Raw genomic sequence first — 14,587 nt, forward strand, 5'->3', positions numbered from 1 at the left:
GCTCCAGGAGGGCCCATATGAATACTACCCAAGTATAAAATATATTTATTTTAAAATGTGTTGACATGCATGTTGTTGCATCAACAGAAGGAAAGAGTGTAGTAATGGACATCATGTTCTACTCATCTGGACATGCATTCCACTACCAAAAGATGCAGACAGCACTGCTTTGACATGCGCAGTTCAGACACAGAGTAAGATGAGCGCCTCATGTCACCTCTGGTATGTCGAGTCAGTAACTGGTACGTTAATTCAGAAATTAAATAGTGCAGGGAAAGATATTAAGAGGTACTACCCTCACGCCGATACTTATTTTGTTGACCTGCATGAACTTCTACCCATAAATGTAATAGGCTTTTATTATTTTTTTTTTTGTTCAGTTAGTGATACAGGCAATCCGTAACATATTCCTTTTTATAAGAAATAATAATAATAAAAAGTAATGTTCCACGTGTTGCAAGCTTTTTCATTTTGGCAGGAGGGGGGCAGGTGTTATTCTCTTCCCACTAGATGCACTAGTTGATAAGTTTCTAACTTACAAGTACGGACCAGACCCTATGAAATGGTTACTTAATGGTGCACTGCTACCTGCATCCAAGATGAGTTAATTTACTTATACCAGTGCGTAGTGCTGGTTGAAATAAGCCTTGTTTATTTTTACATTACTTGTGGCTTTCAAAAAGTATGAGTTGCCTTACTGCTGCATGCCTGCACTCATTGCAATTTTAAAATTCATATTTCCATGTGAAGCAGGGTTCTTCCCTAACCCAACTCAAGTGTAACTTGGGCAACTGGATGGGGAACAGGAAATTCATCCCTGGTTTGGCACACCTATATCTGTAATGGACAAAGGAAGCCTGTAATTGGTGCATCTCCTAGGCCCCTGCTTGTAAATGTTTCACCTTCCAAGCCCCTGCTTACACTTATCAAGGGTACCACAACTTATCAGAGATTTGGGATGCATAGCTAGGCTTAAAAAGGCCTTTGTGGTTGTTAGCCTAGCAAACAATATCCCGTCCCCACCCCCAGCCAAGGAAACTACGGTGAAGAACTTCTCAAAAGCAAACTTCACACTTCTCAAAGCCGAGGTGGAATCCTTCAAAGCCCCCGGGCCAGTGGAAAATACGGCCCAAACTGCAGAATCCTTTACAAACACATTCTGTGGACACCAACAGGAATGCATGGATCATGCTATCCCAAATAAAACCAAGATTCACTCCTCCAAAGGCAGGAGATCTGTCTGGTGGACCCCAGCCATAAATAAGCTATACAACAGAAGGAGGAAGCTACTACATGATAGAGCAAAATCACAAAAAGGGAAGGCATCTCTGATCAGTACTAGCAAGAAACTACGATCCCTCATAAAATCATCTAAGGCCAGCTTCGAAAGAAAAATTGCACAAGACGCTAAAGATAATCACAAGGCCTTCTTTAGTTATGTCAGGAACCTGGGTGGCAACTCCCAGATATGCTCTGAGTTAGTGCAAAATGACAAAAAATACACTGAACCCACAGACATTGCCAACATCCTGGCAGACAGGTTCAGTGCAAACTTCTTCCCCCCCAAAAGAGCAAATGTCTGTCCCAGCAGAGTGTAGCCTCCCTGACATCACAGATGCACAGGTGAGAGCTGCCCTCTCCAAAGCAAAAAACACAGCATCAATGGGACCAGACGGTGTCCCAGGCTGTGTCTTACATGAGCTCCAAGAAGAACTGAACCCTCACATAAAGTCACTGTTCAATCTCAGCCTTACTACCGCATATGTACCCAAGGAATGGCGTACAGCAACAGTGGTCCCACTCCACAAAGGTGGTGCCACAACGGACCCCGGAAACTATCGCCCTAATAAGCCTGACTAGCCTGGTCTGCAAAGCTATGGAGCGTATCATTATGGAACTCATAAATAAAGACATTGGGAACCTCCAAACACTGGATCCTACCCAATTCGGCTTTGTTAAGGGCAGATCTTGCCTCTTGAACCTGGTCAACTTCTTTGAAACAGTCACCAAGGCCATAGATGAAGGGAAAGTAGTCCACACAGCCTACCTGGACCTCGCAAAAGCCTTCGACACAATACCCCACTCGGGCATCATAAATAAGCTCACCAGCTTAAATATCAACCCCTATGTCACAAGATGGGTTGCAAACTGGCTCAGAGATAGAACCCACATGGTCAGAATTGCAGGTGCCATGTCAGACTCTAAACCAGTTACAAGTGGCATCCCACAAGGCTCAGTCTTGGGACCTCTCTTGTTCGGTATATATTTCTCTGAGGTGCAGGCTAACACGGGAGGACTATGGCTGACCAAGTTCGCAGATGACTGCAAACTGGGTGCCATAATCGACTCACCGACTGACACAAGCATCCTCCAAAAGGGTCTCACAGAGACAGATAACTGGTGCCAGAGCCATGGCCTAAAGCTAAATGCCAAAAAGTGCATAGTCATCCCCTTTGGGAAAAACAAAGTGCCCACAAATTACCACATAGGTGGTAATCCATTAAGTACGGAAGAAGTAATTAGGGATTTGGGGACCCAAGTAGATAGCAATCTCTCCTTTGACAATCACGTTGCCAAAGTGGTTAGAAAGACCTTCTATATAGCCCACCTTATCACGAAAGGGTTCACATCTAGATCAAGAGAGGTCATTGTGCCCCTCTACTCATCACTGATCAGGCCCATAATTAAATACAATGCCCCATTTGTGATGTACCTTACCCGACACCTGCAGCAACTGGAAAGACCCCAAAAGTACCTCACCAAGAGGATCAAGGGACTCAAACAGATGCCCTACGCAGTTATAGGTTCATAGGTTCATAGGTTCATACTAGGCTATCTGCCCAAGGGCATTTACAAGCCTAGCCCATAGTTTTGTGGCTTACGCCACCCCTTTAGTATGGGGAACTATACCCATTATTTTGCTGTGCCTCTGTCGAGCAGTGACACTGAGGTAATCCCTGGGGTATATCTGCGATCTCCCATCCATTGGTCAAGATTTCTCTTGAACAAGGCCAGCGAGGTGCTCTGCCTCACATATACCGGGATTTTGTTCCACAGCATAGGGAGTCTTTGGGTGATGAATCTATCCCTCCAGCACGTCCTATTAATAGCCGTGTTGAGGTTTAAGTCTCCCGCCCTTGTGGCTCTGACGCATCTAGATTTTTTGAGGTGAAGCATATTCATCAAATCTGGGTTTGACATGGCCTTGTATGTTAGGCAAAGGTCACCTGTGAGCAAGCGGTAAGCGACTGAATAGAGCTGGAGTTCTTTCAGTCGGGCAGCATAGGACAGATGTTTGAGACCCTTTATCCTTTTGGTGAGGAACTTTTGTGGCCTCTTCAGCTGCTGCAAGTGTCGGGTCAGATACATTCCGAATGGGGCATTGTACTCAATCATTGGTCTGATGAGTGATGAGTATAGGGAGACTATGACCTCCCTTGATCTAGATGAGAATCCCTTCATGATAAGGTGGGCAATGTAGAAGGTCTTCCTAACTACTTTAGCTACATGGGTGTCGAATGACAGACTACTATCAACCTGGGTCCCCAGGTCCCTGATAACTTCTTCTGTGCTCAGTGGATTGCCACCTATTTGGTAGCTAGGGTAACCTTGTTTTTCCCGAAGGGTATGACTATGCATTTTTGGCATTTAACTTTAGGCCATGGCTCTGGCACCAGTTATCCATTTCTGTGAGACCCTTCTGAAGGATATCTGTGTCAGATGTGTTTTCTACTATGGCGCCCAGTTTGCAGTCATCTGCAAACTTTGTCAGCCATAACCCTCCTGTGTTTGTTTGTACTTCAGAAAAGTAGATGCCAAACAAGAGTGGGCCCAGGACTGAGCCCTGTGGTACACCACTTGTGACAGGCTTTGAGTCTGACATGGCGCCAGCAACTCTGACCCTGTGGGTTCTATCACTCAGCCAGTTTGCAACCCATCTTGTGATGCATGGGTTAACATTTAAGCTGATGAGTTTTTCAATGATACCCGAGTGGGGTATTGTATCGAAGGCCTTCGCCAGATCGAGGTAGGCTGTATGGACTGCCTTTCCCTCATCAATGGCTTTGGTGACTGTTTCGAAAGAAACTCCAGCTCTACTCAGTTGCTTACCGCCTACTCAGAAGCGATCTGTGCCTGACGTATAAAGTCATGTCCAAACCAGAATTAATGGACATGCTCCACCTCAGGAAATCCAAATCCCTTAGAGCTACATGCTCCAGGGACTTAAACCTCAGCACAGAAATAAATAGGACATGCTGGAGGGACAGATTCATATCCCAGAGGCTCCCCTCACTCTGGAACAAAATCCCAATCCATGTTAGGCAGAGCCCCTCAATGACCTTCAAGAGAAATCTTGACGAGTGGATGGGAGATCGTAGGTTTACCCCTGGGATCTCTTCTGTGTCCCTACTAGACAGCGGCACAGTAAACTAACCTTAAAAGGGCTATCTTCTGTGACCTACTATGCAGAGGCACAGTCAACTAATCTAAAGGGGTGGCGAAAGCCAAACACACTCTGGCTAGGCTTATAAATGCCCTAGGGCAGATAGCCTAGTATCAACCTATGAACCCTATAATAAGCTGCAATTAGTGCATGCCTGCACTCACTGCAGCTTATTTAAACTCTTATTAAGCTGGCTTATCAGACGTGCAGCTTCTGCCACTGCTCCAGTAATATTATTTTGCTAATAAGATGCCCGTGTTACATTTTTAATAGTATGTTATCACAATTTTGCATTTCACTATAATGGGTTGCAGTGCAACATCTGAGCTCTAAATGAACAACTTCCCACTGCAAATCATGTTCCTAACATCTCCAAGTGCAGACAATGTCCTGATTTTGCCTCGTGTTTGATCTCTTGCTTGTGAAATTTATGTTTTTGTCTGCATCTTATATTGTCTCCAGTTTTTCAAAATGTCTCTGTTTTTGTCTCATATTTTTGCCATTCATCATAAAATACTTGATTTTCTGGTAATCAGTGAGAGTTACAGTCAGTCGGTAATGTCAGTCATTACAGTTTCATAGTTCCTATCATTCAGAAAACACATGGGTTACACAGTCAACAATGGAATTATGACGGACGAGTACAGGACTGTCAGTGGATGAGAATGGCTTACCCTGTTATGATCAAGTTCATAGGTAGGTACTAGGCTATTGGCCCTGGGGCCTATACAAGCCTAGCTAAAAATGTACCCTGGCTTTCGCCACCCAAGAAAATTATTTTCCTGTGCCCCTGTCAGGCAGAACCACAGAAGTGATCCCCGGGGTGAATTTCCTATTACCCATCCAATCATCAAGATTTTTCTTGAAGGGTGATAATGAGGAGCTCTGTTTGACATAGATAGATAGTCTGTTCCAGAGTATGGGAAGTCTCTGAGACAGGAATCTATCCCTCCAGCATGTTCTATTTATTGTGGTGACAAGCTTTAGGCCCCTAAAGTGTGTAGCTCAGAGGGATTGGGATTTCTTTAAGTGGAGCATGTCCAACAGATCTGGGTTTAACAAAGCTTTGTATGTTAGGCAGAGATCGCCTCTGAGAAGGCAGAGTAAAGCTGGAGTTTTTTGAGACGGTCTGCGTAAGGCATCTGTTTGAGGCCAGTAATCCTCTTTGCAAGGTATTTTTGTGGCCTTTCCAGTTGTTGTAGATGTCTTGTGAGGTACATACCAAAAGGGGCGTTGTACTCTATAATGGGTCTAATGAGTGATGAGTAGAGGGGAACAATGACCTCTTTTTTTCTGGATGAGAAACCTTTTGTGATGGGATGTGCCATGTAGAAGGATTTTCCGACCACTTTGGCGATGTGATTATCGAAGGAGAGACTACTGACTAAGTTAGTCACTAGTCAGACTTTGTAGGGCTAGTAGGGATTTCTGAAAAGCAGATTTACTCAGGCAACGTTTTTTATCACAGTCTGATATTTCAGGTGTACACAGTCAAGTGTCTGTGACTTACTGATATGGACATTGGTGAATCATAACAGAGATTTGAATGGTGTTAAATCAGGACGATGAACTCAAAAGGAACATGCATTTACACATGGTACCCACCAAAAATTGTGGGCAGTGGGGACCCATCACCTGAAAACTTATCAGGGCCCAAGGGACATAATCCAGCACTGCTAAAGACAAGGATGATGACCTGGGTGTTTTAAAAGAGGTGATTTAAGCATGCTGATAAAAGTGGACATGGAAAAGTAGGTCACTAGGAACAAATTGAAGACATAAATACGCTACAGGAGTGGTCAGTCATGTAGTGCTCAAGGATAAAGATAAGCATGTGAGGAACAGACAAAAAGAGAAGATGACCGATGTGGCTGCATAGGAATGCGAGACTAACAATTAGGGCCAAAAGATAGGCATGCATGAGGTGGAAAGAAAAGGTGGGGAGATGAAGGTTACACAATACAAGGACACAAAAAAGCTAGCAAACATGTTTAGGGTAGCAATGGACAAGAGTTAAAATGGAGTCAAAAAAGAGTTTAAGAAAGGAAGCAAAAACTTTTTTTTTTTTTTATGTGCACAGCAGAAAGAAGGAATGGAGAGACAAAACAGACCTGGCTGAAGAAAGACTGAAGAAGATTACAGATGTCTGGCAAAGAAAAAAAAAAAAAGGAAAAAACAATGAGGTAATGAATGAATACTTGATTCACTATGAAAAAAGAGAGAACTCCAAATCCCTCTGAGCTACACACTCTAGGGATCTAAACCTTGTCACCACAATAAACAGAACATGCTGGAGGGATAGATTCCTGTCTCAGAGACTTCCCATACTCTGGAACAGACTATCTATCTATGTCAAACAGAGCTCCTCATTAGCACTCTTCTGGGAAGGAGGCAGGGCAGAATGTGGAGAACAGTGAACTGACATTTGGATATAGAGAAACAATATCCTTCATTAGGGCCTTCATGAGGGATCACAATTAACAAATGAGCTGCTCCCTGGACTTTTCAAAAACCTGGCCAATGTCAAAGAAGACCTCTTGATGGAGACCTTCAGACAACTTGATAGCATAGGAGTGCCAGAGAACTGGAAAATAGCAACTGAGGTAGTCTTGTATGAGTTCCTGACAGGTCATTGAACATAGTTTCAGCCAGAGTTGCCAGAATTCACTATTTGAGTGGGACTGTCCCAGGATCAGCAGCCCAATTCAGAATCCCACACTGCTGTTTAAAATTTTAGTGAAACAGCCTCCGCTTTGCTGGTATATGAGCCAATCATAAATTGTAAGATGGAGCCACTTCTGTTTAATGTGGAACTGCCTGCTGCTCCACATGAAATACCTTTTTTTTGGTCTTCACTTAGTGTGAAGCACCTTTTTTCTTTTGGTCCTTACCAGTCCCCTTCCAAATGTGGCAACCCTGGTTTCAGCAAAGACAAGCAGATTGAGAGCCATTGGCCACAACTAAATTCATCAGTAGCAGAGTTTTCAACTTTTTCCATTGTTGTGGGTCCTAGGAGCTAGTATATATAAGTTCAGGGGGAATGAGGGGAGTGTTCTCCCCAAGCAGGTTAGTGGATTTTGACCTCTGCAAAAAGTATTTTGTTTGAGGTTTGTGACAATAGTTTCCATGAATAGCTCTCGATTTGTTTGCATTCCCTGAAAGCACTGCTGATGTGCCGGGTCTATATTAGCAAAGCGAAAAACCCTATGCGTGAATACTAAAACATCGACCCCTGTAGCGCGGACTGTGAAAATCCCGAGCGCACTAAACCACAAAAAAAAAATATCAAACTGTCATAGTCGACCAACCTCACCATCCGCTACATACTACCTACCCAAACAAAATAAATAAACCAAATATATACAGTAACCAAACCCTACTTCTAACCTAAACTAAAGCACCAAAACCCTACCTCCAACACTACACTAAACCCCACAAATACAACTATCTATGCACTCTCCTTAACCTCTCCCTAATCCTAAGGTCCGTAACTATAGCACACATCCCCTACAGACATACACCTAAACAAAATAAATAATACACATACATACACTTAAAAAAACCATACGCCTAACACTACACTAACTCTTACATACATTACCTATCTATGCACTTACCTTAACCCAACTCCTAACACTAAAGTCCTATCTATCGCACACTTACTTTACGAAGCTATACCGCAGACGGGCCAACCAAAACAAATTGACATTTCGAAATTTGCGGTTTTGACCGTTTGGGGTTTATGCACTTTGTGCGATACGGTTTGACGTCTTCGTATTCACCTAAAGGGATTTTTGATCGCGTAATAGGAACCCGATGTGCCGACACATATCCCTTTCTACAGTAGAAGTAGAAAATTTTCAGGGAGCTAAGGGAGCTAATGGCCTGCTTATTTAATACCAGTCAAAAGGTCAGTCATTGGGAGAATACTGAGAACAACAATCCCCAGGACAGCTACTGATATATATTCAGAGCTAGAATGAACAAATCAGAATGTATCCTGTTATAAGATTAGGTTACAGCAGAATGTGATAAGACTAAATTCTAAGGAATAAACCACCATCCCTAGATTCTAAAGATTAAGCCTACAGATGACTCCTAAACAATACTGTGTAAAATGCTAAAAAAATAATGACCTTGGCCTCATGTCTCAGACAGCATACCTCCTCAATGTCTACAAATTAGCACAGAAGCCGCTGTCTACTCAATGTCCATGCTCATGAATGGACCCACTAAAGAAAGCCCTGTACGACTATCTTGGAAATCATCATAATTCCACTCCATGAAGGAGGGCCCCAATTCAACTTGTAGAACACCAATCTATTTCAGTACTTCCCCTTTTCCAAACTCTTCAGAAAGTATACACACTATTAATTACTATATCATCTCATTAAACACAGCCTTTTATCGCACCAGCCGGCACATTTTTCAGCCTGGTTATAGTAAAGTAATACCATTCCTTAACTCCACAGAACAGATTACATCACATCTCAGTTATATCTGCTCAGATGATACCACTTTCACCACTTTTGAACTCTAACAACAGGCAAGACAGGAGCCATTCTACTTTTTCAACCAATTAACTAAATATTTCTCTTGTCTAAACCCAGTAAATGACATACTCCCAAATCCATTTATTCTAAGATCACTACTACTGGTAACATACTAGAGGGCAATATCCAGAAAATCATCATATGTCCTGAACTTGGATGCGCAATACTCTATGCAATATTCTTGTCTCACCTGTACCTGTTTAATGTGAAAATTCAAGTTTGTACAATATTTACTTGTGCAATACCCTAAATGTCATATCTTATACGTGCAGTGTTTGTAATTGACTGTCCTAGTATTACTAAATAGTAATTGTATGTATATATGTATGTATATTTCTTGCATTGGGAATGAAGCAACATAATTTCATTCAGCTGTACTATGTGCAGATCTGAATGACAAAGTTTTCTTTGACCTTTGCCTTTTTTTTTTTTTTTTTTTTTTTTTTTACTTTTCTTGAATTATCAAAAGGCTTTGAAAAGGTGAACCATAACCTTCTTATACCTAGACTTACCAACATCAGGTTTAATTCACCAACCTAAACTGGTTCAACATCTACTTCCCTGAATGCCATCAAGCAGTCAAATGCTGTAACCAGATCTCACCCCCCCCACCGCCACCCCGCCACATATCCCTAGGCACACCGCAACACTGTATCCTTGGGCACAACTCTTTATTTAATATGTTTGCCAATGATATACACACATTTTATCATCTAGATGAAATAATAAAAGACACAGATGATCCTCATTAAACATCTAATTTCTAAATAATATTATTATTATTACTATCAATTAAATGTAATAATAATAATTAGTCACTCTAGAATGCAGTCACTTCAATTCAAAAGTGGATTCTCATCTTTGACTTAAAACAACTCTCCCCCCAAAAATCAAGTCTATACTCTTCCAACTTAGTCATCTAACCTCACACTCCACAAATACCACAGTTCCCCAATTGCAGACAATAACCACACCCAAATGCATAACTTCAAACTCCTATGTATTCACCATGTGCCAGGTCAAATCTGAGCATTGCATTGATTTGGCTACACACAAATTTAGCCATAAAGTAGTTGCTTTCTCTTGCATCAGCAACATTCAAATCTGCACATTTTGTTTCTCTGTCATCTGTTATACCTTTCATCCATCTCTACCAACCTAAACTCTGCCCTTATACATGAAATGGCAGACTCTAGTAAGTATAGTTTATGTCTGACCACTCCTATGGAGAATACCCCTTCTATTGTCTAGTGACTAATAACTAACTTGACCTGAACATAAATTCCTCTGCTCATCTCTTACAATAGCTTGTGCCATTCTACACCACCCTGACAAATGCACATCACACTAATATAATGTCATAATCATTTTTCATTCTTGCTAAAAATGAAACAAAAAGAAGCAGCTAAGACCTAGCACTGACTCATGTTTCTCCATCACCACATCCAAGGAGTGACACAATTTTCCAAATCATACAAGAGACAACAAAACTACTAGCTAATCCTTAAAAGACCACCTGTCCTCTCTAAGGAATTATAACCTTATCTACATCCCATCATCCATAGTTTGACCCCTGCAAATGCACCCAGTACACTCACGTTCATATTAACTTTATCAAAAGTACAATCCAGAGTGAAACACTCTACAAAATGTTTCCACATCAGCGCTGATATAGTCACTGTACAGCCCCACATACGCATCAATACTCTGTCAACTGGCAACCCCATGATGAGTTATTATAACATGTAAAGTCTTGTGTATTATTGGATAATGACAGCAAAATCCTATTCACAACTCTCTTAAGGATTTTCTTAAATTTTAGTAATACATTTTTTGTAATGGTGTTCTAATGTATACATTCTGTAGTGGAGGTTACCTTCCTAAGCCTCTGAAGAAAAGAGGCTCTGCCCAGATGAATTCTCCCAAACAACAAACATAATTCTCCCAGACAACAACCATAATAAACAAATACGTGTAAATAATGATTCTTCATTGCACCTGGTCTGCCACAAATCATTCCATTTCCAAAACAAAAATGAAAAGTATACTTACTGTTAGTATATCAACAGACTCCTCTTGCCTCAACTCCAAATTACTGTCACATGTCTTCTGACTGGCCATGTCATCTTTTTCCACAGATACAACATTTTGTACTGTCTTTTTCAGTCTCTCTTCTTTTGTTGCTTTATTTTTGATCTCCAAGTTACTAGACAATACTACCGGGAAGAAAATATCATGTTTAACATTTTGAAGACTTTCAATTTCTGTCGGAATGTTTGCTTCCTCCTCCTTACATTGCTGGATGAGCTTTTCTTCCTTGTCTTGGAGAAACTGATGCAGTTTGGCAATTTTTTTGTCTAATAAATAGTTCCAAACTAAATGCATCTTCCTACAAAACAATAAATATAAAAAGTGTTATACTGAATGTTTGTACATTACAGTTTTAGCTGAAGCTATGCATTTTTCCTTACATAACAGAATGAAGAGAGGGCAGCCCAGTGACATGGCATCTCATTGAAATACTGGTGACCTTGGGCTGGGATCAACACCAAGCCCACCAATATTGCTGGCATGAGAGATGACCAGCCAGCCTGAGATTACCTCCTCCCCAGAGAAGTTGGGGAAGAATACCCAATACAAATATGAGTCTCCAAAACAGACTAGGAATTACTGCAGAGTGGTGGCTGTAAATTTAAGTAAGGGAAGACCGGAGGGATAAAGACAGTATCAAAAAAGAAGGCTGAAAGTGCCTGATGGGCTGCTATTTCAGTATATCCTTTTAAAACATCTCCTGAGCCAATACAGTCCCATTCAACAAATGGTCTCCTAGGGCAGTTATAATGGGCATCAGGCCTTCATTCAAACAAAGTGACAGTAATCAAACTAGGAAGACCAGTGACTTTGGTGGAAGACAGCCTACAGTGTCAGACGAAGGCCACACCAGTGACATCAAAGTCTCTTGTACAACAAACTATAGTTTAAAAAATAACTACATGAGAAAATCCAAGGTCAACTTTTACAATGTGTAAAATCTCCATATGCCAAACTAAATATCTGTGTCATCACTCAGACTTGATACTTATTAAGAATTTCTGTTTTAAAACTAACTGTACTGGGGAGCTGGGTCGTTCAGATATGACTCCAGCTGGTCTGTAGTGTTGAAGAACATTTCATATTGGACTACAAAGGGAGATGATGACTGATACAAAAAAAAGCTGATACTATCCTATGTGGTTGAGAAACAGATCTCCGATACACGATCAGTTGAGTGCATCTAAGGTAATGAAGGTCAGACCTGTAATACAAGATGGGGATGAAGACTATACACATGTGATGAAGAAAAACTGGTGTAGGTCCATCTGGATGAAGAACAGCAGAGAGATACAGAATGGCTCATGCATATCTATGGTGTTGCAGAACAGGTTTGTAATAGGACAATATTCATCTGGGTCTCTGGAATGAAAAGGTGTGGGTTTGGCATAATGATTAAGGTCTTTAGCTGTTAGAGACAAGGTACAGGGTTTGATTATGACCTCTGGTTATTGACTAGGTTTGTAATTATCTACAGATTAAAAGCCTATTATTTCCATATAATATAAAATGATTCGAGGGTTTGTAGGTTAAGAACCAAACAACTGGCACACATCTGTTTATGTTAATTTATGGGTTGCGGAATGTGCATATAAAATTTAAACTAGCTCATGCAGATCAATGGAGCAGTGCCTAGGCCTGTGATATGAATGGCTTTTTTGGGCCTGTGGTGTGGGAAAGACACCTGTTGTACAGACAGGCTCATCTGGGTCTACAGACTTGAAGAAAATTCTAGACCTCTATGGCTGAGAAATACATCTGTGTCTCAAAATGGCTTATGTGATTTTATAACTCTGAGAAACGCAATGCCTTAAACAGGCCTGTGGATTTAAAGTGCATACATCTATTGGCCTATGTGATCACAGAAATGTATGAGTGATACAGAATGTTTCAGATGAGTTGGAAGGTTAGATTTGAGGACTGTATCTGTAATGCTAAATGTTTATACAGGATTGCAAGATTTGATTATTTGCATCAGTGACATAAAACCCCTTGTGTGGTCATTCGGGTTTTTATTGTTTTGTGAGACTTAGGAACAAATCCATGATGCAAAATTTCTTGTGTATTTCTATGTTTTCATGAGCAGATAGGCTCATGTGGATCTGTGGGCAAAGAATACAACTGTAATGTAGAACAGCTGGTGTGGATGAATGGGGAATAGAAAATCTATGATGCTGAATGACTTATATGGGCTTGTAGGTTTGCAAAACAAACTTCAATGATGCATAATGTCTTCTGTGGAACTATGCTATGAAAAACAGATCTGCATTACATAACAGCTCAGGTTCATCTCCAATGGAAGACGACTACAGTCTACTCAGAAAACAGAGTACAATACATCCCAACACTGAATTTAGCAGCTGAATTGAAACATAGATCCAGACAACTACACATTTCAAAAAATGGCCACCATTTCATTGCCATTAAGCAGCGTAGCTTAAGTACCACATTCTTCCTTAAATAACTCCAAATATATACTTAGATACCTTTTTTAAGTATACCAGTCCTGTCCATTGCAGTTGGTAGATGCACCTCACCTCACTTCTGACTGCCATACTTACAGTGTCATAAACTACGCACTCTGCACTGCTATATTCATCAGTGTGCATATGTAGTAAATCATTAAATAGTCTCCGGTAACTTGCAGACAGGCTGAAATGGAACCCATATTGATTGTAAATTATATAACAGCATCATTTTAAAAATATAAGACCTTCATATTTATTATAAAGGTATTGTGTACATTGGGAGATGAACCTGAACTGTTATGTAATACAAATGTTTTTTTTTCATGCATAGCTCCACAGAAGACATTCTGTATCATATGTTTGTACTACAAATCCATTGGCCCACATAAGACATTCAGCATAACAATGCACTTAGGTAGGGCTGTGGGCAAAATACTAATTATCATCATCTTCAGGCTACATTTCCTTTATCAATGCATAACAGCTTGTGCAAGCCATATATTTACTTTATGAAATGCTTTATTCAAATCAGCATACCACAAATGAGTAACGTGAAAAATAAACCTGTAACTATGTCTCTGAGATGTGTCAAACTTACAAACATTATACCCACCTGAATCTTTAAGAGTTAAGAGCAGTTCCCTTAATTCATTACTACCCAGTTTTAATATATACAATGCAAAAGCCATGAATCTTGCAAACTTTTCAATGACAAAAAGCACAAAACACTTGCCATAGAATTAGTTTTAACATAACACGGTGCAGTCCACAAATGGACAGCAGGTGCCTTAGGCATTTCTGATTATATTTTGTTTTTACTCAGGATACTTCTAATTGATCATTCACCTTACTTACTTGTGTATTTATGATTTCCTTCTCCTGCTGGTTTTGAACACATTTTATATTTTTCACTTTGTACTCTAGAGATATTAAAGTCGTTTTCATCTTATCCTGTGAATTAAAAAACAAGTAAAATTAAAGTAGAACATGACTAGACCACATAAACAAGAAGACTCTACTAAAAAAGTACT

At 40.6% G+C, this 14,587-nt stretch overlaps 1 protein-coding gene across 1 annotated transcript in view; it reads right to left on the reverse strand.

Moving 5' to 3' along the window:
- The window catches only part of LOC122814412 (putative zinc finger protein 75C), a 75,837-nt gene extending 64,455 nt beyond the window's left edge, over nucleotides 1-11,382 (reverse strand). Inside the window, exon 1 of the mRNA XM_044086995.1 lies at nucleotides 11,050-11,382. Within this exon, the coding sequence (XP_043942930.1) occupies nucleotides 11,050-11,382 (333 nt within the window). The remainder of the gene's footprint in view (nucleotides 1-11,049) is intronic.
- Nucleotides 11,383-14,587: the final 3,205 nt, after the last annotated feature.

Source organism: Protopterus annectens, chromosome 10.part0 (genome assembly GCF_019279795.1).
Source record: "Protopterus annectens isolate FY-2018-M chromosome 10.part0, PAN1.0, whole genome shotgun sequence".
Classification (NCBI taxonomy): domain Eukaryota; kingdom Metazoa; phylum Chordata; order Ceratodontiformes; family Protopteridae; genus Protopterus; species Protopterus annectens.